This window comes from Oncorhynchus tshawytscha, linkage group LG19 (assembly GCF_018296145.1).
Source record: "Oncorhynchus tshawytscha isolate Ot180627B linkage group LG19, Otsh_v2.0, whole genome shotgun sequence".
Lineage (NCBI taxonomy): Eukaryota > Metazoa > Chordata > Actinopteri > Salmoniformes > Salmonidae > Oncorhynchus > Oncorhynchus tshawytscha.
In genome coordinates this window covers 3,591,606-3,617,260 of record NC_056447.1, presented here as the reverse complement: position 1 = coordinate 3,617,260, position 25,655 = coordinate 3,591,606, and the positions used below count along the sequence as shown (strand labels likewise).

Here is a 25,655-nt window from a genome sequence, read left to right as displayed (position 1 = left end):
TGCAGGGATACTGAAGTAGTGAGATATGTACATGTCAGCAGAGGAATAACAGTGTCTGTTAGCAGGATAAATAATAATAGTGTGTGTGTGTATGTGTGTGTGTGTGTGTGTGTGTGTGTGTGTGTGTGTGTGTGTGTGTGTGTGTGTGTGTGAGAGAGAGAGGAAATGAAGGGATAACACTGACAATGAACCAATCCCAGAGAGAGAGCGAGAGGAGAACATAAATTCCACAGTGACTTGGCCGTAGATCCACTCTCTATTCCCACATCCTCTCCCTCCCTCTCTGGCTCTCGGTCTGTCTCTCCTCTTTCCTGTGGGACAGAGCCATGGAATTCACCTTGAACCCTTGCACATCCTGACTATGATTATAACCCTAGCACTACACCTTGCCAGGTTTTATTCTATTGTTAGAATGTGATGTATGTATGGGCACTATGTGTAATGTAGATGGGCTCCATTGACAGCATCTATTTGGTCTATATCTACAGTACCAGTCAATAGTTTGGACACACTTACTCAGTCCTCTCCTGTATTCCCTGTTCACCCACGACTGCGTGGCCAAACACGACTCCAACACCATCGTTAAGTTTGCTGACGACACAACAGTGGTAGGCCTGACCACCGACAACGATGAGACAGTCTATAGGGAGGAGGTCAGAGAACTGGCCGGGTGGTGCCAGGACAACAACCTCTCCCTCAACGTGATCAAGACAAAGTTGCTATAGGAAAAGGAGGGCCGAACAGGCCCCCATTAACATCAACAGGGCTGTAGTGGAGCGGGTCGAGAGTTTTAAGTTCCTTGGTGTCCACATCACCAACAAACTATCATGGTCCAAACACACCGAGACAGTTGTGAAGAGGGCATGACACAACCTTTTCCCTCTCAGCATCCTGACCGGTTGCATCACTGACTGGTATGGTAACTGCTCGTCATCTGACCGTAAGGCACTACAGAGGGTAATGCATACGGCCCAGTACATCACTGGGGCCAAGCTTCCTGCCATCCAGGACCTATATACTCGGCAGTGTCAGAGGAAGGGTTAAAAAATTGTCAATGACTTCAGTCACCCCAGTCATAGACTGTTCTCTCTGCTACTGCACGGCAAGTGGTACCGGAGCGCCAAGTCTAGGACCAAAAAGCTCCTCAACAGCTTCTACCCCCAAGCCATAAGACTGCTGAACAATTCATATAATCACCACCGGTCAATTTACATTGACCCCCCTCCCCCCTCCCTTTTGTACACTGCTGCAACTCACTGTTTATTATCTATCTTACCTTTGCATCGTCACTTCACCCCCAACTACATGTACAGATTACCTCAACTAACCTGTATCACAATGACTTGGTACCGGTACACCCTGTATGGAGCCTCATTATTACTATTCTTAATGTGTTACTTTTCATTATTACTTTTAATTTTAGTCTACTTGGTAAATGTTTTCTTCTTCTTGAACTGCACTGTTGGTTAAGGGCTTGTAAAGTAAAGCATTTCACGGTAAAGTCTACACTTGCTGTATTCGGCGCATGTGACAAATAAAGTTTGATTTGATTTGAACTCAAATGAACTTATCCTCTGCAATCACAACTGATTGGCTCCACAACGCATTAAGAAGGAAAGAAATTCCACAAATTAACAAGGCACCCCTGTTAATTTAAATGCATTCCAGGTGACTACCTCTGAAGCTGGTTCAGAGAATGCCAAGAGTGTGCAAAGCTGTCATCAAGGCAATCGGTGGCTACTTTGAAAGATATATTTTGATTTTGTTTAGCAACTTTTTTTTGGTAACTACATGATTCCATATGTGTTATTTGACTGGTACTGTATATGCATTTCATGTGTTGTGGTGATAGTGAAGACACATTTCCCTTAGGGATAGAGACAGTCTGGTCATGGCTTTGTTTTGTCCTACAGCTGTGCACCACCACCCCAAGAAGGACTCACGTAAAACCAAAAAAAGAGAGTCAGAGAACAGTTCATATTTTTGTAATGTTTGCATTTTTGTCTCATTTTCACAAAACAGGTACAGGGGAAGGAAAAGCCTTTCAATGGAACCTGAGGTATTTTGCGTCAAGCAGCCTAAGGTATCAGGATTTTCTTTTCAAAACTTACCTAAACTCATCAATGTTCTTAGATACGTTGCTATTTACACAACATAATAATAATTATATAATAATAATAATAATAATAATAATAATACATCAATACCAACAATTATAGCAATCGGGACAGCCTGCATCTTCTCTTAACATGTTTTAAAATAATTAGAACATCTTTTAAAAATAGAGAGAGTAGAAGGAAAGGCTAGGAAGAAAACTGAACACAGGAAATCCAGGTCTGACCTTACAGCAGCACAAAGGTATAGGTCAAAGGTCAAAGTTCGCCATAGAGAAAAGATAACCGAAGAAAAAGAAAAGAAACGCATATACGTACATCATAAATAAATAGACAAATCTCGCACCAGGAGAGCAATAGCATTCATTCACCTCTGAATCACAACAAATCCATCCAGAGTGTGATAGAGAGAGAGCGAGGGAGTGAGGGGGACATGCATTGTGCTGATGTGCCAGCAGTTGTGTATTCTGCTCCGGGCTTGGCTCACTGAAAGATCCCCTGAGAACAAACGAAAGGTGGCGGTGTATCTTCGTGTGTGTGGAGGGGGTTTGTTTCAGCTTTGGGCTCCTCTCACATCCCAACACTGTGTAATCCTGTGTGTGTGTGTGTGTGTGTCTGTGTGGAAACTAGCCAACAGAATGAGTCTAGCACTCTTAGGTGGATGTCTCTAATATTGTCAAATGTGTGGATCTACTTGCATATACCAGTAGTTGTTGTCCTTAGCCCTCGAGAAATCAACAGTCCTTCCTACAATAATGCTGCTCTTTAGAAGAGCACTGGGTTGAATAAGGTTCGTCAGTCTCCTCACGCGAACAGTCTCCCAGTAGATAACCCTAATAACTGTCGGAGCCCACGATCACAACAAAAAAAATAATGTAATAAATACACACAACTGAAGAGTCGACACAGTGAGCACGAGACGTGGAAAATATGTATTTCAGCGTCTTCTCAATGTCTTTACAAGCCAAAATACATGTTTCGTACGTCTTCTCAATGTCTTTACAAGCCAAAATACATGTTTCGTACGTCTTCTCAATGTCTTTACAAGCCAAAATACATGTTTCGTACGTCTTCTCAATGTCTTTACAAGCCAAAATACATGTTTCGTACGTCTTCTCAATGTCTTTCAAACGTGTTGTGCTCATAGGGAAGTAGCTAGAAACCCCTCAGATGACTGTTCTTCACCATACCACGCGTCTGGTTATATCACCAGGGGTTAGAGCGTGTTGGTACCCTTAGGAAGTGGATGGGATTCTTGTTTTTGAAGAGAGTGACAGAAAAGTGCATTTTAATGTCAGATGAAACCCAAAATACATCACTCTCCCTCCAAATAATGAACATATTGCTTGTAGTTTTGTGTGTGTTGTTGCATGTGTATGTGTTTCATAAATACCATTCAACAAAACTGAGATTAACAAAGGAAAAAGTCCACAAAACATGATTATTTCTCATTACCAGAATGAACAGAGAAAATAAATTAAAACTATGAGAAAAAAATTGTTGATTAAAAGTCCATTAAAATTGCTATATATATTCATATAGTATTTGTCTGTCTGTCGGCCAGCCACTCTGGAGCATGCTCAGTAGAGGCTGGGAGAAGGGGGGGCATGGGTGGGGGGTATACACAGGGGGGTGGGGTGTGTGGAGGGAGACATGCGTGTACAGAACGCCACTACAGGGAGGTCGTAACTTAGACCTAACCCCTCCCCTCCCCACCGCCCCAAACCTCAGTCACGTCACACCGTTTAACACTGGAGACAAGGGGAGCAGAAGAGGATTGTGGGGAAAATACACTGTCAGTCTTTATCGGTCACTATGAGTCCTCGTGGACCATGCTGGGCTGACACGCCAACATGGAGGATCCTTCACTGCTTTGATGCAGTATCACCGGTATAGTCACTTAGTAGACACTGAATGGTATCTCACTGCAGTGTGATGTGCTGTGTTTCTGGGGTACGTAGCGCTTTCAAAGTCTTTTTACTGAATGGTGGGGCAGACTGAGCCATGCTGGGGTTCACTGGGGCTGAAGTCAAGCTTTGGGAGGAAACCGCTTGGCTATACGTCTCAAATGACACCCTATAACCTAACTAGTGCTATACATTTGATGACATTTGTTCAAAAGTAGTGCACTATATGGGGGATAGGGAGCCCTTTGCGACGTGCCCCAGGGTCCCTTTTTGTCTAGCTGACACCATACAGAGGAAATAGTTCATAGTTCAGTGTCAGGCCCCACAGCCTCCATCTTCCCCAGAGTTTCTCTCTTTAGAGCTTTGTTTGGTAGTACTGTAGATGTACAGTAGTAGTAAATTGACAGTTGAACCTCATGTCTAGTCACAGAAACTCTCTTTCCATTTGTTTGTCTTCTCAGAGTTTGAGTCTTTAACACGGTCTGCGTAGGGATTATAAATCTCCCCCCTATGTCCTCCCCCCTCAGGTCCATTTGCCCCCCTCCCTGGGCGAGCAGGTTGTGGTCCGGAGTCCGGTTTGTCAAGAGACCTCGATGATCTCCATGCTCCCGGAGAAGCTAGACTGCTTCCCAATCTTCCCTAACTCCTCCCGGGAACGTGTCTCGGAGATGCCCTCCTCAAACTCCATCTGACAGCTGCGCCGCTTGAACTGCTTGTCGCTGCTGTTGGAGCCCGTCCCGTTAGCAACGGTCGTCGAGGATGACGACGCTGACGACGCCGCCGTTTTGTCCCGTAGCCGCACCCCTTCGCTACACCCGAACGCCACGTACGCTGAGCTGCTTCCGAATCGCACCCCTCCTCCACCGCCGCCTCCGAGTTCCATCCCTCCTTCCCCTACCTCTTCTGCCCCAAAGTACCAGGGGGTGTCGGTGGTAGGGGTGACTGGGGTGGTCGCCTGGACTGTGTCTCTGTGTTTGGTCCACATGGTCCCAGATCCCATGGTGGGCAGGGAGAGAAGCATGGAGCCCTTCAGGTTGTCGTCCAGGCTGGGGCTCTTGTGGACGGGCAGGGAGCGTCCCAGAGCCAGGCTGAGGGACTGGGGGTGTGGGAGGTAGGAGTGGACCGGGGAGTTGCTTGTGGATCCAGCTCCACCAGATCCAGAGCCGTGCTTGGCTTTCCTCCTGGGCCTGGACAATGAGGGACCTCCAGAGCGAATGCCCCCTTCACTGGGACCCCCGACGCCGAGACCTCCGATGCTACCGCCGCACCCCGGGGAGGGGAAGGGCGACTCGGCTGAGCCAGGGCTGTCCGGGGCGGGGGAGAACTGGGGACAGATGCCGTTGACAGGGGGGCTGTCCAGTTTACACAGCTTGGGCACATCCTCGGAGTGTGTGGGCCCTGCCAGGCGCGGGCAGTGGGGGCTGCTAGGGGAGTACACAGACTTGATGTCCAGGGAGAAAGAGCGCTTCAGCCGGTTGGTGTCCAGGATGCGCTCGGCTGACAGGTGGAGGCCGTTGAAGCCCTGCTGGAGGGAGGTCGGCGAGGGGAGCTTGGGTTCTGAAGGGGTCGGGGGCTCTGCTAATGAAAAGTCATGATGACCGTTGACCTCTGAACCTGAGCTGACCCCGTTGACCTCTGAACCCTGGGATTGACCTTTGCCCTCAGAGGTCTTGTCATCCGACAGAGCTTGGAGGAGCCGCAGCCCCTTCTCGAACTCCAGCAGCTGGCCCAGGAAGTTGAAGTTGGGCGATATTGAAGGCCGTCGGTCCTTCACAAACCTGGTTAGGGGGGAAACAAGTGAGCGAAATGTTAGTTCCAGTTAGAGTTGGGGATCCAGTTGCAAAGTAAAGTTCCTCTACGCTACTTCCTGTGTGAACCTAATATTGATTGTTGTGTTGCATGCAGGGATACTCTGTGATTCTATCTCCTTCCCCAGAGTCAGGTGAACCTAATATTGATTGTTGTGTTGCATGCAGGGATACTCTGTGATTCTATCTCCTTCCCCAGAGTCAGGTGAACCTAATATTGATTGTTGTGTTGCATGCAGGGATACTCTGTGATTCTATCTCCTTCCCCAGAGTCAGGTGAACTCGTGGATACCATTTTTATGTCTCGGTGTCCAGTATGAAGGAAGTTAGAGGTCGTTTCGCGAGCCAACGCTAACTAGCGTTAGCTAGCAGATACCCATAGACTTCCAGTTATTGCGCTGACGCTAGTTACTAATTGCGCTGGCGCTAGTTCGCAATTTCCTTCAAACTGCACGCAGAGATATAAAAATGGGATCCATTGGTTAATTTGACTCCGGGGAAGTAGATAAAGGGGCTAATCGCCAAAATCCTGAAGTATCCCTTTAAGTAGCAGGTTAACCCCCAGATGAACTGGTGTAACTGAAAAGATGATCCTAGGTCTATGTTCTCCAGACAACACCGCTAGTTCCTATTGTACACTTTTGTACAGTTCCTCTGGCACCCATAACAATTTCATTTCTCACGACTGGGGAGTAGAGTTGACTGTCTAGCGTTTCCTCAAACACTTGAGTCGCCTTTTTAAAAGACGGGGAGAGTGTACCTGTAGGCGTCATCCGATGACAGGCCCATTGTCTTCATGATGTATGCGATGGCGATGGTTGCCGAGCGTGAGATTCCAGCCAGGCAGTGCACAATGACTCTGCAGTTTGACACCTTGGCTTTGTCTGTTGGGAGGGGGGGGGGAACAAACACGTGTGAACACACACAGCTGTACACAAAACCCAGGAACAGTTAGTCAGAACAGAGAGTCCCGAGAGAATGGAAAGCCCATTGAAAACGATCCGCCACTTCCTGTTCAGCACTGGGGGTCGTCGCCATGGCGATTAACATGGCTTCGGGAGTGTCGCTATTGATGCAGTTTATTGTACGTGTTCAAGTACCACTTGTGAAAGCAGGGAGAATTGTATGGTGCTGTACATTGTGACTGTGATATTTTGAATATGAGGGCTGTTTCACTATGTTGTGTGACATACACTACCGCTCGGGCTACTAGCGCATATTACCATTGCATATTCTCCCGCACATAACAAAAGACACACAGAGAATCTTGACTTACCAATGAATTGGTTGGTTTTCTCCAGCCAGGGCAGTAGCTTCTCGCAGTAGTTGTCGTTGACAGGGACCCGCATGAAGTGGCTCTCGCTGATGAAGTCAGGCTTGGGACAGGTGTTACTGGCATTCAGCACGTACGTGATGCCATTCTGAACCATCAGGTCCTACAGACAGACACGACGAGAGACACAGAGAGGTGGGGGGGGGGGCTGTTAGGAAAGGCAATAACAAACCCAAAAAATTGACAGCAAAGGTAACACTTCATACTTCTGCTCACAGTCCCTCTACTCCGATTCAGTGTTCAATAGTCACATGTATTGGGGTTGCGGGTGCAATTGCAGGGTACATGCAGGACTAGTGAAATAACATAATGGAAATGGTCATGTAAAACAATATGACTATAAATAGCACTATAGACACAGCAACAACTGTGGCCGTGATGAATAAACACATGTCCATATTCCCCCCTTCTCTGCTACGGGCTCACCTGGTTGAGGACGTCTTTCTGCGATCCCAGGTAGAGGTGTGGTAGGATGCGTGTGGGGCCTACGTTAGCTACAGGCAGGCAGGGCTGGGATATGCTCATAGGCAAAGCTGGCTTGCTCTCACACAGCCCGGGGAAACAGGAGGAGAATGCAACAAAGCCCCCTACAGGAGGAGAGAGAGAGAGAGAGGAGAAAAATATCAGTTATACTCTACAATACAACTTTCCCCAAAAATTGGCAAAACGTTTGGGCGCCACTGCGTTTGGTTCAGCCGCACATACAGAACTCACGACCCAATACACAGCATCTCTTGGTGCACTGAATCCCCTCATGTTACAAACGTGTGTTCCAACAACGTCGCCATTTGAAACTGTGGACATATTGTAGACAGCAGTTGGAGCTAGAATGTGAGATAGTGCCTCAGCTCCCAGATCAGTAGGAAAAATGTCTCTGCCGCATCTTTGACTGGGGGTTAGTTTGGCTGCTGGGCGCTGAGGAATGTGTGTAGCTGGCCCTTTAAGAGCAGGCGGATCCACTTTTGGCCTGTGTGTGCATTAGTGTGTGTTAGAGACTGTGTGTGTGTGTGTGTGTGCGGCTCTGTTTCCTGCATGAGCTCATGTCCTGTAGCAGAGAATTGCGTCAGGGCTGGGGAATGAGAGAGGCCACAGGTGCAGGGCCAGCACAGAGGCCCAGTAACATCCCCCCCCGACGACCGCGCAGTACACACGCACACAGACGCACACTTGCACGCACACAGCATACAAACGCACACACATGCGCGTCCAGCGTGCACACAACCGCACGGTACACAAAACACACACACACACCACAGTCATTTGTACAGAAGCCTGCATACACACGCAAAACCACACAAAGACAATCTTACACAATCTTGCTCACTCTCGCTTTCCAAGTCTGACTCACACACACATGAACAAACACACACTCGCTCATCATTACTCTGCATTACCACGGTTGTATAACTTCTGGGCGGGGCTAAGGGGGGAGGGGAGGGGGGGTGAATGACCTCGCCGAGCAAAGGAAAGGTGGGAGGGAGCGAAGAGAAGGAGGGAGAGACGGAGGAGTGCTTCAAGGAAACCCTGAGCCCCAGCCCAAGGATTAGAACCTAATCTAGGTTCAGCCCTGCCTACCCCAATCTGGCCTACTGCCACACACACACACACCAAAGTGCTGCTGTGCTGAATATGGGTCGTAGCGGAGTCAGTGTGAGCAGAGTGTATTCTGACCCAATGATAGGCAGGCAGACATAGGGCTATATCTGGCGCCCGTCTCTTTAAGAGTAGAGAGGATTGGGAGGAGGGCCTGCCTGTTTCCAGCTATTAATGGCAACCCGGGCAAAAAAGATGACATCACCTCTCCGCACGCAGTCGGGCAGGCAGAGAGAGAAAGGCCGCAAAACAAATGAAGAAAGAGAGGAACAGAAAGAGTACGCTCTTACTATGACTAAGGTAGTCCCCCCTTCCCTCAAATAGCACACTTCCTTTCAGCAGTAGTCTATGCCTACGCAGATATAATAACTTCTGGAATATTCCTCACTCCGAGCGTATCCATATGCACTTTATTCACACGGCAGAACAGAACAGTGGAAGGAAGGATCTCTTTCAGGTTGTTCTTCCTGGTCGAGCTCATGCTCTCTCACTCTCTCTAAGCTCCTCTGAGCGAGGAAGGAGTGTGTTCCTGAAAAACAGGAAAACCCCCACGTCACGTTAAGAAACATTTCCTTTTTCATTTAAGAGGACATTTGTCAGAGAGTTGTTGAGAGGATCAAGTCAGCATGGGACAGTGGGTGTTTAATAGCTGCCTTCGTGCAAAATGACCTACTCTCCTCCTCAGGTACAGAGAGCAGAGATAATACAACAGAATTGCTATTACGTTTCAGCAGCGTTATGTCAACACCTATCAAACACACACACACCACTGAGCTGTCCAAAGGTTTTACCATGGGCCTGTGCGGCGTTCGTTGGCTCTCAGTCAGCACTGATAACACACACGCACTCACTGTCACCGGTCACCTGACCTTCAGACTTAATGTTGCTATGGCAATCACACGGGGACGATGTGGCCCGACCGTTGGGCCTATTGTCCCTGGGGTGCTGTCACTATGGGAAAACTCACCATGCGCCCACACACACATATACAGAGTGCCCTCATACACACACTCTTGAGAACCTGATGATGTGCCAGAGAGACATGCACTCACATCCCCCAAAAAGTACCAGATGACACATCTCTCCATTCCAATCCAAACCCATTGAAAAAACCCATGACACACTCTGGTCCAGCTGTCTGATGCAATGACATCATAAAGTCAACTATCCGTAAGCGCTGAGAAACACAGACCAGGTCTGCTTCCCAAATCGATCAGTATTCCCTATGCAGTGCACTACTTTTTGTCCGGGGCCCAAAGTAGTGCACTGCGTATGGAATAGGGTGCCATTTGGGATGCACCTCACCTCAGACAACAGCCTGTCCTGGTCGGGGCTCCTGTTCCACTTTAGTTTCTGGCTAAGACAACTGCTCTAGGACCAGTTGCCTGTTTCCCCAGGGTCTCAACTTCCCCATTATCAGCTGAATAGCTAAACTGACCCTGGCTGTTGAGTAGCCACCTTTCAATCTGGTAGCCAACTCACTGGGCACGGGGGAAAGAGGGCACTGTGTCGCTCGCCATCAGTGTCGACTTCCTTTCTCCTCTCCCCCCCACGCTCTATCATGTCATGTGTTTTATTCTCTCCTCTCTCGGAGCGCCCCGGCCCTCCCTTGTTTGGTCTCTCTCTCCCTTTTCCCCTTTTGTTTCTCCATCCCTCCACAGGGAACTCTGAGGGAGAAGTAGAGTAACGCACACAAATCGAGACGCCACCCCATATGAATGAAGTTCATAGAGAAATACGTGCCGATGAGTGTAACATAACATCTATCAATGTTGAAGAGTTGAAGAAAGAAATGGAAAGCTTGTGTTTGTAGCAAGTTCATGGGGACAAAGGATCCCTTTTCTCCCCCACAGAACACATGGCGTGTGTGTTGCCATATTTGGAAAAGCACACACGCTTTTCCACCAAAAACAAATCACATTCTCCATTACTACAAAACAGTCTCAGTTATGATAAAAAGGTCTGTTTGTTTGGCCTGAAATCACTGAGATATTGGCTGAACACAGAGAGAGAGAGACAGAGAGAGAGGGGAGAGAGGGGACAGAGAGAGAGGGGAGAGAGAGAGACAGAGAGAGACTGAGAGAGAGAGGGGAGAGGAGAGAGAGGGGAGAGAGAGAGACAGAGAGAGACAGAGAGAGACAGAGAGAGACAGAGAGAGAGGGCAGAGAGGGGAGAGAGAGGAGGGGAGAGAGAGAGACAGAGAGAGAGGGGAGAGAGAGAGAGACAGAGAGAAAGGGGAGAGAGAGGGGAGAGAGAGAGACAGAGAGAGACAGGGAGAGAGGGGAGAGAGGGAGAGAGAGAGACAGAGAGAGAGACAGAGAGAGACAGAGAGAGACAGAGAGAGAGACAGAGAGAGAGAGGGACAGGGAGAGAGGGAGAGAGAGAGACAGAGAGAGAGACAGAGAGAGAGACAGAGAGAGACAGAGAGAGAGGGGAGAGAGGGAGACAGAGAGAGGGGAGAGAGGGTAGAGAGAGAGACAGAGAGAGGGAGAGAGAGAGACAGAGAGAGAGATACAGAGAGAGAGAGGGAGAGAGAGAGACAGAGAGAGAGAGACAGAGAGAGAGGGGAGAGAGAGCGAGAGAGAGGAGAGAGCGAAGAGAGAAGAGAGAGCGAGAGAGAGAGAGACAGAGAGACAGAGAGAGAGACAGAGGGAGAGAGGGACAGAGGGGGAGAGAGAGAGAGACAGAGAGAGAGAGAGGGAGAGAGAGCGAGAGAGAGAGGAGAGAGAGCGAGAGAGCGAAGAGAGAAGAGAGGGGAGAGAGAGAGAGAGACAGAGAGAGAGAGAGAGAGAGAGAGCAGAGAGAGAGAGGGACAGAGGAGAGAGAGAGAGAGAGAGAGAGAGAGAGGGAGAGAGAGAGAGACAGAGAGACAGAGAGAGAGAGAGAGGAGAGAGAGGGACAGAGGGGAGAGAGAGAGAGAGACAGAGAGAGAGAGAGAGACAGAGAGAGAGAGAGAGAGAGAGAGAGAGAGGGAAGAGAGAGACAGAGACAGAGAGAGAGAGAGAGACAGAGACAGACAGAGAGAGAGAGGGAGAGGGAGAGAGAGAGAGACAGAGAGAGAGAGCGAGAGACAGAGAGAGAGAGAGAGGGGAGAGAGAGAGACAGAGCGAGAGAGGGGAGAGAGAGAGCCCCCCCCAAAACCAAACACAGCATTATGTCTTACTGGAGGGGGACACACACGCAGATATGGGCAGTATTTCTGTGGTATTTGAATTACTTCTGAGTATTTAGTATGTTGTATTACACTGGGTTGAACTACACTCCAGTGCATTTTTTGAAAGCTGTAATTTGTATTGTCAAAATACCAAAAAAACGTTTATATACAATATATTTCTATACAATATATTTTGAGGCCCCCTTTCACACCCTACATTAGTATCAAAAGTCTGATAAGAGCGTCTGCTAAATAAACGAAGTATACATGTGTATGTAAAAATGACATTTGCAAAACGTGCTCAGTATTACTCTGACAAGTTCCGCCCCGAAACGAGGCCCGTGACAATGACAATGACAATACCCAGTGATCCAGAGTGGTTTTGGTATTTTAAAACCATACATGTATTTTAATTAGGTACAATACTTTGCAAAAGCATCTTATTTTATTTAAATACATTGGTCTTCAGGGTGTTTTGTAGTTGTATTTTGTAATTGACGTCCATCACCATGCACGTACACTCCCCCTCCCTTCTCCACCCCGGGGGAATTGATTTGTCTGAATGACTGCCCTCCCTCCCTCCCTCCCTCCATCTCCTCTCTTCTATCATTCATATGGGGGGAGACATGACGCCATCCTCTGTGCCCCTCCAGCTGTCCCCTCTGCTCTGTAGGGGACATTAGCATTTCAATGTGTGTGCCCCCCCCCACTATGACATCATTGCACACATGCCCCACTCCACTCTGCTCCACAAAGAGTCTGCTAAAGCAGCAGGGGGCCAAGCGTAGCCACTAGATCAGCGTGTCACAAAGGACAACAAGATTGCAATGTAGCAGATTGAAGGGCAACCAGTATCAATCCGTTTGTGCCTATGTTATGTTTATGGTAGCGTTAGCATGAGGCTATGTGTGTTTGAGTGTAAGTAGTGGGGGTGGTTTGTAGCAGCCAGGCAGCTTACTTCCTGAGCGCAACACAATCTGAGAATAACCACTATGACACTAACAACACCTCTATTGAATAACAATAACAATTTGGTGGGGGCCTATATTATTATATTGGTATTGGACATTTATTTTGTGCATATCCCACTCTCCCTGAGACACCCTCGGAGAGTGGGGTCACGGCCAGGGTCAGCCATTATCAAAGGCTACCCTGGAGCATTAGGTTTAAGTGCCTTGCTCAAGGCCACGTCGGCAGATTTTTCACCTTGTCGGCTCGGGGATTCCAACAAGCAACCTTTCGGTTTACTGGCCTGGCGCTCTAACCACTCGGCTATCTTCCGCTCATTTTCAACAGGGATGACAAACGTGTAATTGTCTCTATCTTGACTAACGAGTTTGACGGCTCCTGCCTGAAAAGCCACAGCGTGAACAGGACCAGGTGTGGAGTGCTGGGCTCACGGCACTGAACCAGCTCACGGCACTGAACCAGCTCACGGCACTGAACCAGCTCACGGCACTGAACCAGCTCACGGCACTGAACCAGCTCACGGCACTGAACCAGCTCACGGCACTGAACCAGCTCACGGCACTGAACCAGCTCACTGCACTGAACCAGCTCACGGCACTGAACCAGCCAGCTCACGGCACTGAACCAGCTCACGGCACTGAACCAGCTCACGGCACTGAACCAGCTCACGGCACTGAACCAGCTCACGGCACTGAACCAGCTCACTGCACTGAACCAGCTCACGGCACTGAACCAGCTCACAGCACTGAACCAGCTCACGGCACTGAACCAGCTCACAGCACTGAACCAGCTCACAGCACTGAACCAGCTCACGGCACTGAACCAATATGCAGAGCGTACACACTCTCCAGCACATCTAATATATAGCTACACACACACATAATTAATGTTGGAAATACACAAACTGTACATTATATCAGTGCACACTGTGCAACACACACTACACATGCACGCACACACACACACACAGTGACACCTCGGCATTGTCTACTCCTGCTGTGTGAAATGTGTAATATAAAACACCTGGCTTCAGTGCACACAAATCGATAAAACTGTCAATGCAGAAGAGAGAGAGAGAGAGAGAGAGAGAGAGAGAGAGAGAGACAGAATGTTCAGAGAAAAGGGGCCTTTGTGATAGTTTTACATGTCAATGACCACAGGCAGAGAGAGTGAGCACTATGTCACGCTGCAGAGCTGAGCTCTCTCTCATCGCTATCTATCCCTCTGATAAATCCCTCTACTCTGCTTGTCCATCTTCTCTTTCATTCGCTTTCTTCAAGCCTCTGCAAATCCCAGACTTCAAGGGATGCCTGGATCTCCAGTAAGTAAGCCATAGCCCCATGCCTCAATACTGTTTTACCCACCTAAACCCCTACCCTTGTACCTTGTAGAGTTGTACACCACAACCTCTGCAACATACCCCTTGTGCCCCCAGCTCCCCCATTGCCCAATACCCCCATGTGAGGGTCCCCCCAACAAAGCCCCCAGCCTGGGTCAGTACACACCTCGTAACTCCCTCCCTTCTTTGGTCCTGCGGACTCTGATCTTCAGCCTCCTGTCTGACTCCTGCAGGACAGGCCAGAAACAGTCCTCCGCCGGGGCTATGACCAGGTCCAGAGGCATCGCCCTCAACACGCTCAACATACACGCGTTCTGGTGCACTCAGGTCTGGTGACACTGGACGTCCAGCCCGGGGGAGTCCCCCAGGAATAAGTCGAACAAAAAAATCACTTCCCGAAAAAGGTCCAAAACTCGACACCACAAAGTCCCGAGTTGTCACTACTCACACTGGTGGTGTCTACTCAACTCAGACGGTCCCCAAGTCCAAGGAGCAGAACCTTAGTTCCAGAACTCAAGAGAATGGACGGAACCCGCTAACAGAAAGCAAGCTACTCCCAAACATCTGTAGATGTACTGTCCACAAGTTCCACAAGCCAGTTCTAGAACTCATTCAGATCAAAATCCACCCAGAATGAGATGTATCCTATAATATCTAACAAAGCCAGAGGTCCAGCAGTATTTTGAGGAATAATTAAATAAATAACTATGGAGAAAACAAATGGTGGTAATGTATCTCTATCTCTCTCTGTCAGTCCTGTGCTGTATTGCCTGCAGTTTCTACAGTGTGTCTCTCCGTGCCTTCTCTCCGTGTGTGTGTGTGTGTGTGTGTGAGCCCACAGCCAGAAGAGCAGTACCCTATTGTTGTGCTGCTTCGCTCTCCCAGTCTCTCATTCGCTCAACCACTCCTCCCTCCTCCCTCTCTTCCTTTCCTCTGTATAGAGGATGACGTAGTTGTTCTCTCTTTCCTCTCGCTCTCGCTTGCCCGGGGAGGGGGTGGGTGTGGGGGGGTGAATGAGCTCACTTGCCGTGAGCTAAGACTCTGACCCCCTCCTCTCCCTCCCCCCTCCTCCCTCACATGGTCCCTCCCTCCTCCTCCCTTGCTCCCTCCTTCCCTCTCTTGTGGAGCCAGCGCTCTGTCATAGCTAATGTCTAAGGCATGTAACCACATTCCTTACTCACCAGACAAATATGTGGCTACCTCAGGGGCCTAGCGAGCTGGAGCAGAGAGAGACAGCAACTACTGCTCAATGGGTTTTAGCAAAATACACTGTGTCTCCGTGTGTTTAATTAAATAGTGTGTGATTTATAATGTGCAGTGTGTGTGCATACAACAAGTAGGAGATATCACTCCCTCTGAAACACATCACTCAATCTGCCTTAGCAACCCACACACTCAATGTGTATGTGTGTGTGTGTGTGTGTATGTATGTATGTATGTATAAATATACACACACACACACACACACACTAACATTCGAAAGTTTGGGGTCACCTAGAAATGTCCTTGTTTTTGAAAGAAAAGCAACATTTTTGACCATTAAAATAACATCAAACTGATCAGACTTTACAGACGCCTCACAAGTCCTCAACTGACAGCTTAATTAAATAGTACCCGCAAAATACCAGTCTCAATGTCAACAGTGAAGAGGCGACTCCGGGATGCTGGCCTTCTTCTTCTCTGAACAAATCTGACGTTTCCAGCAACACTGAACACATTTTTAAAAAAATCTTTCAAAAACAAGGATATTTCTAAGTGACCCCAAACTTTTGAACGGTAGTGTATATATACTGTATATACATACATATACAGTACTAGTCAAATGTTTGGACACACCTACTCATCCAAGGGTTTTTCTTTATTTGACTATTTTCTACATTGTAGAATAATAGTGAATACATCAAAACTATGAAATAACACATTTGGAATCATGTAGTAAGCAAAAAAAGTGGTGAATCTTGAAAGTAGCCACCCTTTGCCTTGATGACAGCTTTGCACACTCTTGGCATTCTCTCAACCAGCTTCACCTGGAATGCTTTTCCAACAGTCTTGAAGGAGTTCCCACATATGCTGAGCACTTGTTGGCTGCTTTTCCTTTACTCTGCGGTCCAACTCATCCCAAACCATCTCAATTGGTTTGAGGTCGGGTGATTGTGGAGGCCAGGTCATCTGATGCAGCACTCCATCACTCTCCTTCTTGGTCAAATAGCCCTTACGCAGCCTGGAGGTGTGTTGTGTCATTGTCCTGTTGAAAAACAAATGATAGTCCCACTAAGCCCAAACCAGATGGAATGGCAAATCACTGCAGAATGCTGTGGTAGCCATGTCAGTTAAGTGTTCCTTGAATTCTAAATAAATCACTGACAGTGTCACCATCAAAGCACCCCTAAAACATCACACCTCCTCCTCCATGCTTCACGGTGGGAACCACACATGCAGAGATCATCCGTTCACCTACCCTGTGCCTTACAAAGACACAGCGGTTGGAACCAAAAATCTAGAATTTGGACTCATCAGACCAAAAGACAGATTTCCACCAGTCTAATGTCCATTGCTCTTGTTTCTTGGCCCAAGGAAGTCTCTTCTTATTATTGGTACCCTTTAGTAGTGGTTTCTTTGCAGAAATTTGACCATGAAGGCCTAATTCACGCAGTCTCCTCTGAACAGTTGATGTTCAGATGTGTCTGTCACTTGAACTCTATGAAGCATTTATTTGGGCTACAATTTCTGAGGCTGGTAACACTAATGAACTTATCCTCTGCAGTAGAGGTAACTCTGGGTCTTCCTTTCCTGTGGCGGTCCTCATGAAAGCCAGTTTCATCATAGCGCTTGATGCTTTTTGTGACTGCACTTGAAGAAATCTTCAAAGTTCCTGAAATTTTCCAGATTGACTGACCCACATGTCTTAAACTAATGATGGACTGTCGTTTCTCTTTGTTATTTGAGCTGTTCTTGACATAATATAGACTTGATCTTCTTTATACCCCCCTACCTTGTCACAACACAACTGACAAACACATGCATTTGTTTAACCCTTGTTTGGTTACTACATGACTCCCTATATTTTATTTCATAGTTTTGATGTCTTCACTATTATTCTACAATGTAGAAAATAGTAAAAATAAAGAAAAACCCTTGAATGAGAAGGTGTTCTAAAACTTTTGTCCAACATTTTTGCCACCCTTGACGAAGATTATTATATATATTTTTTATAATATCAATGCTGAGCTATATTGTGTGTTTATTTGGGAAATGATATTATTTTATACTAATACAATTGCTCCGATAAAAAGATTATGTTTAAAATGAAATACAAATATTTTAAAAAAGGTAAAAAATTATTGGCACCCTTGTTTCCAATACTCCAGCACCCTCCCTTTGCAAGAATAACAACAATGAGCCTGTTTCTAAAATGTTTTATAAGATTGGAGAACACATTGGGATGCCAAATCCATACCCACACAGTTGCTGGCCTTTTAGGGGGCCTAAAGTAAAATGTTGTTGCCCCGCCCCCCCACCCCCACCACCTTGCAAGCAAAACATTTTATCGGCCCCCAGAAGTTTTAGAGTTCATATACTGCACAATTTGCCATGCGGTGTACAGACAATATTGCAGTTTTAAAGCAACTGATAATATGATATTCTACATATTTTGCCATGGGGCGGAGAGAATGCTTTGCAATTGTATAATTCATTTCATGCAATTCTAGTCATTTTACCATACGTTTGCAGTTTTGAATATGATATCTGTGAGAGCGACTAACAAAATCAACGGGGGGGGGCCCGCCCGGTCGGTAATTTGACCATGATTACTACAAGTTTAGATCACTGGCTAGACTAATTTACCATTCTTAAAATTGTTAGCTGACATGAGCTAATTGAGTAACAGTCAGTGACTGAAAAAACAAGCGATAAACTGCTGATGCCAACCAAATTCTGAAATTGCACCTTGTGAATTCTACTATTCTAGATGAATCCACGGACCTACAAAAGGGGGGCCCCAGTTGCCCATCCCTGTCTTAGACCATTCCTCCATACATAATCTTTCTAGATCCTTGATATCCCTTGTGTGTACTTATGGACTTACCTCTTCAATTCAATGCACAGGATTTCAATGAGGTTCAAGTCCGGAGACTGTGATGGCCATTGCAAATTGTAGATTTTGTGGTCAATTAGCACTTATTTTTTGCAGATTTTGATTTGTGCTTAGGGTTGACTAGCTGGAAGATCCACTTCTGGCCAAGTGTCAGCCTCCTAGCAGAGGCAACCGGGTTTTGGGTAAAAATGTCCTGGTACTTAGTAAAGTTCATGATGCCATTGACCTTAACAAGGGCCCCAGGAACAGTGGAAGCAAAACAACCAGCCCCATAACATCAAAGATCCACCACCATATTTTACAGTAGGTATGTGGTTATTTTTCTGCATACGTTTCTGTTTTTCGACGACAAACCCACAACTGGTGTGCGTGGTCCAAGATCTTCATGTCATCTGACCATAGCACCGCCTGGAGCTTGCTAAACGGCATTGGCACTTGGATTGGAACCGGTGTTATGTTCATATGACATGAAAATAAGAGCTCTTTGGCCATGCAGAGATCTCTCCCGATGTCTCATAAAACATTTTAGAAAAAGGCTGAGTGGCGTTATCCTCACAAGGGAGGGTGCTGGAGTTTTGACCCCCCCCCCTCACCATGTGAGTGTGTAAAAAGGGACGTTAAGTAAACAGTGTGCGTTTTAGAACGTGCATGCACTGAACAATTTGTATATGTCCTTAATTAGATAGTGTGTGGGTTGTGTTTGGGTTGTGTGTGGGTTGTGTGTGGGTTGTGTGTGGGTTGTGAGTGGGTTGTGTGTGGGTTGTGTGTGGGTTGTGTGTGGGTTGTGTTTCAAACGATGTGTGTGTGCTTCAGAGAATATTTACACGCATATGTGTGTGTGTTGCAGACATAGATTCAAATACTATTTATGGTATTTCAACTACTTTCAAATACATTTTAAAGTAAGTATTTCTATATATGTATTTTGAAATCACAAGTAGTTGAGTATTGGAATGTATTGGCAAGTATTTTAAAATACTCAAATACACAGTATTAAAAAAAAGAAGTAAATACTCCCATGAATTTGAACCAGATCTGTTTGGTATTTGAAATAATGTATTTGGAAAAAGACTTCTGCAAATATTTTAAAACGGCACTATGTATAGTTATAGTTATGTATAGTATTTGAAAAAACATCCAAATACTTCCAATAGAAACATTATTTGAGAAAACTCAAATACACAGAAAAGTATTTAGATATAAAATGAAAGAGAACATGTCAACGTGTCTTGAATTCTAGTATGATTACATCATCTTGTGTAAGTATGTTGCCTGTATGCAAAGACAGAGATAATGGGTGTATGTGATGAGTAATTGCTCCACATTTCCTGCTCTGGCCCTTATCTTAAGCGCCTGTGTTTGCACGCACACATCAGTAATAAGCCACAGTCAGAGCGATCTCAGAGCTTTACTTTTGCATCACAAACATTACCTTGATCATCAAGTTAAAGTTGACCTTAATCATACAATTCAAACCTCTCCTCTGGGACCCCCAGAAGTCTCAAATGGTTTTTGTAGCCCTTAACTAGCTCGCCTGATTCACCTAATCAAGGGCTTGATAAGGAATTGACAAGTTGAGTCCGGTATGCTACTTCTGGGAAATATCAAAAACATGGAACGGCTGTGGGAGGAAAGTAGCGGTTCGAAAACCCCTGATCTAGATGATTAAACTAACGCCGGTTGCTATCTGAATAGGTCTATCGGACAATTTTCTTGGGTCACTATAACTATATCTATTTTGACAATTGGATTGGTCCCTTCTACCACACGGAACCCCACTAATCTACCGACGGAAACGCACAAGGTGGATAAAAACAGACCTCCATCCTCTGCCAGCTTGCTGCCGATGGCCCGGCTAGCTGTCTGTATCGCCGTGACCCCAACCAACCTCACTACTCACTGGACCCTTATGATCACTCGACTAAGCATGTCTCTCCTTAATGTCAATATGACTGGTCCATTGCTGTTCTGGTTAGTGTTTATTGGCTTATTTCACTGTAGAGCCTCTAGCCCTGCTCATTATACCTTATACAACCTTTCAGTTCTACCACCCATACATGCGATGACATCACCTGGTTTCAATAATGTTTCTAGAGACAATATCTCTCTCATCATCACTCAATGCCTAGGTTTATCCCCACTGTATTCACATCCTACCATACCTTTGTCTGTACATTATACCTTGAAACTATTTTATCTCCCCCAGAAACCTCCTTTTACTCTGTTGATGACGTCCTAGACGACCAATTCTCATAGCTTTTAGCCGTACACTTATCCTACTCCTCCTCTGTTCCTCTGGTGATGCAGAGGTGCATCCAGGACCTGCAGTGCCTAGCTCCACTCCTATTCCCCAGGCACGCTCTTTTGATGACTTCTGTAACAGTAATAGCCTTGGGTTCATGCATGTTAACATTAGAAGCCTCCTCTCTAAGTTTGTTTTATTCACTGCTTTAGCACACTCTGCCAACCCAGATGTCCTAGCCGTGTCTGAATCCTAGCTTAGGAAGACCACCAAAAACTCTGAAATCTCCATCCCTAACTACAACATTTTCAGACAAGATAGAACGGCCAAAGGGGGTGGTGTTGCAATCCACTGCAGAGATAGCCTGCATAGTTCTGTCCTACTATCCAGGTCTGTACCCAAACAATTTGAACTTCTACTTTTAAAAATCCAACTCTCTAAAAACAAGTGTCTCACCGTTGCCGCCTGCTATAGACCACCCTCTGCCCCCAGCTGTGCCCTGGACACCATATGTGAACTGATTGCCCCCCATCTATCTTCAGAGCTTGTGCTGCTAGGTGACCTAAACTACAACATGATTAACACTCCAGCCATCCTACAATCTAAGCTTGATGCCCTCAATCTCACACAAATGATCAATGAACCTACCAGGTACCACCCCAAAGCCGTAAACACGGGCACCCTCATATATATCATCCGAACCAACTTGCCCTCTAAATACACCTCTGCTGTCTTCAACCAAGATCTCAGCGATCACTGCCTCATTGCCTGCATCCGTAATGGGTCAGCGGTCCAGCAACCTCCACTCATCACTGCCAAACGCTCCCTGAAACACTTTAGCAAGCAGGCCTTTCTAATCGACCTGGCCGGGGTATCCTGGAAGGATATTGACCTCATCCCGTCAGTAGAGGATGCCTGGTTATTTAAAAAGTGCCTTCCTTACCATCTTAAATAAGCATGCCCCATTCAAGAAATTTAGAACCAGGAACAGATATACAGTGGGGCAAAAAAAGTGTTTAGTCAGTCACCAATTGTGCAAGTTCTCCCACTTAAAAAGATGAGAGAGGCCTGTAATTTTCATCATAGGTACACTTCAACTATGACAGACAAAATGAGAAAAAAAATCCAGAAAATCACATTGTAGGATTTTTAATGAATTTATTTGCAAATTGTGGTGGAAAATAATTGGTTCTCTCCAGACCTGACTGCCCTTAACTAACACAAAAACATCCTATGGCGTTCTGCATTAGCGGACAGCCCCCGTGACATGCAACTTTTCAGGGAAGTTAGAAACCAATATACACAGGCAGTTAGAAAAGCCAAGGCTAGCTTTTTCAAGCAGAAATTTGCTTCCTGCAACACAAACTCAAAAAAGTTCTGGGACACTGTAAAGTCCATGGAGAATAAGAACACCTCCTCCCAGCTGCCCACTGCACTGAGGATAGGAAACTCTGTCACCACCGATAAATCCACAATAATTGAGAATTTCAAAAAGCATTTTTCTACGGCTGGCCATGCTTTCCACCTGGCTACCCCTACCCCGGTCAACGGCACTGTACCCCCCACAGCAACTCGCCCAAGCCTTCCCCATTTCCCCTTCTCCCAAATCCAGTCAGCTGATGTTCTGAAAGAGCTGGAAAATCTGGACCCTACTAATCAGCCGGGCTAGACAATCTGGACCCTTTCTTTCTAAAATTATCTGCAGAAATTGTTGCAACCCCTATTACTAGCCTGTTCAACCTCTCTTTCGTGTCGTCTGAGATTCCCAAAGATTGGAAAGCAGCTGCGGTCATCCCCCTCTTCAAAGGGGGACACACTCTTGACCCAAACTGCTACAGACCTATATCTATCCTACCCTGCCTTTCTAAGGTCTTCGAAAGCCAAGTCAACAAACAGAGTACCCATCATTTCGAATTCCACTGCACCTTCTCCGCTATGCAATCTGGTTTCAGAGCTGGTCATGGGTGCACCTCAGCCATGCTCAAGGTCCTAAACGATAAGAAACAATACTGTGCAGCCATATTCATTGACCGGGACAAGGCTTTCGACTCTGTCAATCACCACATCCTCATCGGCAGACTCGATAGCCTTGGTTTCTCAAATGATTGCCTCGCCTGGTTCACCAACTGCTTCTCTGATAGATTTCAGTGTGTCAAATCGGAGGGCCTGTTGTCCGGGCCTCTGGCAGTCTCTATGGGGGTGCCACAGGGTTCAATTATTGGGCCGACTCTCTTCTCTGTATACATCAATGATGTCGCTCTTGCTGCTGGTGAGTCTCTGATCCACCTCTACGCAGACGACACCATTCTGTATACTTCTGGCCCTTCTTTGGACACTGTGTTAACAACCCTCCAGATGAGCTTCAATGCCATACAACTCTCATTCCGTGGCCTCCAACTGCTCTTAAATACAAGTAAAACTAAATGCATGCTCTTCAACCGATCGCTACCTGCACCTGCCCGCCTGTCCAGCATCACTACTCTGGACGGTTCTGACTTAGAATATGTGGACAACTACAAATACCTAGGTGTCTTGTTAGACTGTAAACTCTCCTTCCAGACTCATATCAAACATCTCCAATTCAAAGTTATATCTAGAATTGGCTTCCTATTTCGCAACAAAGCATCCTTCACTCATGCTGCCAAACATACCCTCGTAAAACTGACCATCCTACCAATCCTCGACTTCGGCGATGTCATTTACAAAATAGCCTCCAATACCCTACTCAATAAATTGGATGCAGTCTATCACAGTGCTATCCGTTTTGTCACCAAAGCCCCATATACTACCCACCACTGCAATCTTTATGCTCTCGTTGGCTGGCCCTCGCTTCATACTCGTCACCAAACACACTGGCTCCAGGTCATCTACAAGACCCTGCTAGGTAAAGTCCCCCCTTATCTCACCTCGCTGGTCACCATAGCAGCACTACCTGCAGCACGCACTCCAGAAGGTATATCTCTCTGGTCACCCCCAAAACCAATTCTTCCTTTGGCCGCCTCTCCTTCCAGTTCTCTGCTGCCAATGACTGGAACGAACTACAAAAATCTCTGAAACTGGAAACACTTATCTCCCTCACTAGCTTTAAGCACCAGCTGTCAGAGCAGCTCACATATTACTGTACCTGTGCATAGCCCATCTATAATTTAGCCCAAACAACTACCTCTTCCCCTACTGTATTTATTTATTTATTTTGCTCCTTTGCACCCCATTATTTCTATTTCTCCTTTGCAGATTCTTCCACTGCAAATCTACCATTCCAGTGTTTTACTTGCTATATTGTATTTACTTTGCCACCATGGCCTTTTTTGTTGCCTTTACCTCCCTTCTCACCTCATTTGCTCACATCGTATAGACTTATTTTTCTACTGTATTAGTGACTGTATGTTTGTTTTTATGTTTGTTTACTCCATGTGTAACTCTGTGTTGTTGTCTGTGTCGAGCTGCTTTGCTTTATCTTGGCCAGGTCGCAATTGTAAATGAGAACTTGTTCTCAACTAGCCTACCTGGTTAAATAAAGGTGAAATAAAAAAATAAAAAATACAAATAAATTGTCTTCATGTAGGATCACAGAACTGTAAATATCCTACTATGTTGCAGTGAAAATGGTTAACTGAATGAGCTACATTGTTCAGTTTCGTTTGTAGCCTGCTAATAGTTGAGGTTAGGATTGGGGCAGGGCAGACTGGCCCCAGATCTGCGATTAGAGTCCAGTTGTTCCTCAAGTGGCTGAGCTCACCTCATGCTATAAGGCTGTGAGTGAGTTATTGAGTGACTACAGTGATAGAACTAGCAGTAGGTAAACATCTGTAGTCCACGTGGTGAGTGAGTTAGTGAGAGACTACAGTGATGGAACTAGCAGTAGGTAAACATATGTAGTCCACGTGGTGAGTGAGTTAGTGAGAGACTACAGTGATGGAACTAGCAGTAGGTAAACATCTGTAGTCCACGTGGTGAGTGAGTTAGTGAGTGACTACAGTGATGGAACTAGCAGTAGGTAAACATATGTAGTCCACGTGGTGAGTGAGTGAGTGAGTGAGTGAGTGAGTGAGTGAGTGAGTGAGTGAGAGAGAGTGAGTGAGTGAGTGAGTGAGTGAGTGAGTGAGAGAGAGAGAGAGAGAGTGAGAGAGAGAGAGAGAGAGAGAGAGAGAGAGAGAGAGAAGAACTAGGTCAATTGGAAACAGGCCATGCATCTTCTTGGAGAATTATCACTCATCACACTCACCCCCTCAATTACATGTACAGTTGAAGTCAGAAGTTTACATACCTTATCCAAATAGATTTAAACTCAGTTTTTCACAATTCCTGACATTTAATCCTAGTAAAAATGCCCTGTTAGGATCACCACTTTATTTTAAGAATGTGAAATGTCAGAATAATAGTAGAGAGTGATTTATTTAAGCTTTTATTTCTTTCATCACATTCCCAGTGGGTCAGAAGATTATATACACTCAATTAGTATTTGGTAGCATTGCCTTTAAATTGTTTAACTTGGGCCAAACTTTTCAGGTAGCCTTCCACAAGCTTCCCACAATAAGTTGGGTGAATTTTGGCCCATTCCTCCTGACAGAGCTGGTGTAACTGAGTCAGGTTTGTAGACCTCCTTGCTCGTAAACTTTTTCTCAGTTCTGCCCACAAATTTTCTATAGGATTGAGATCAGGGCTTTGTGATGGCCATTTTAAGCCATTTTGCCACAACTTTGGAAGTCTGCTTGGGGTCATTGTCCATTTGGAAGATCCATTTGCGACCAAGCTTTAACTTCCTGACTGATGTCTTGAGATGTTGCTTCAATATATCCACATAATTTTCCTGCCTCTTGATGCCATCTATTTTGTGAAGTGCACCAGTCCCTCCTGCAGCAAAGCACCCCCACAACATGATGCTGCCAACCCCGGTTAGGATGGTGTTCTTCGGCTTGCAAGCCTCCCCCTTTTTCCTCCAAACATAACGATGGTCATCATTTAAAGGCACAGTCAACTTAGTGTATGTAAACTTCTGACCCACTGGAATTGTGATACAGTAAATTATAAGTGAAAAAAATCTGTCTGTAAACAATTGTTGGAAAAATGACTTGTGTCATGCAAAATAGTTTTAATGAC

At 46.2% G+C, this 25,655-nt stretch overlaps 1 protein-coding gene across 4 annotated transcripts in view; it reads right to left on the bottom strand.

Moving 5' to 3' along the window:
- Nucleotides 1-1,969: 1,969 nt before the first annotated feature.
- LOC112218234 (dual specificity protein phosphatase 8-like) overlaps nucleotides 1,970-25,655 on the bottom strand; it is a 72,039-nt gene continuing 48,353 nt past the window's right edge. For 3 of the 4 annotated variants that reach the window (XM_042301242.1, XM_042301240.1, XM_042301241.1), the window contains exons 4-7: nucleotides 7,589-7,749; nucleotides 7,106-7,265; nucleotides 6,590-6,713; nucleotides 1,970-5,799 (exon numbers count right to left, since the gene is read on the bottom strand). In XM_042301242.1, the coding sequence (XP_042157176.1) occupies nucleotides 4,602-5,799; nucleotides 6,590-6,713; nucleotides 7,106-7,265; nucleotides 7,589-7,749 (1,643 nt within the window). In that variant the 3' untranslated portion in view covers nucleotides 1,970-4,601. Of the gene's footprint in view, nucleotides 5,800-6,589; nucleotides 6,714-7,105; nucleotides 7,266-7,588; nucleotides 7,750-14,383; nucleotides 15,087-25,655 lie in introns of those variants that run through there. The other variant, XM_042301243.1, reaches the window with a different exon arrangement.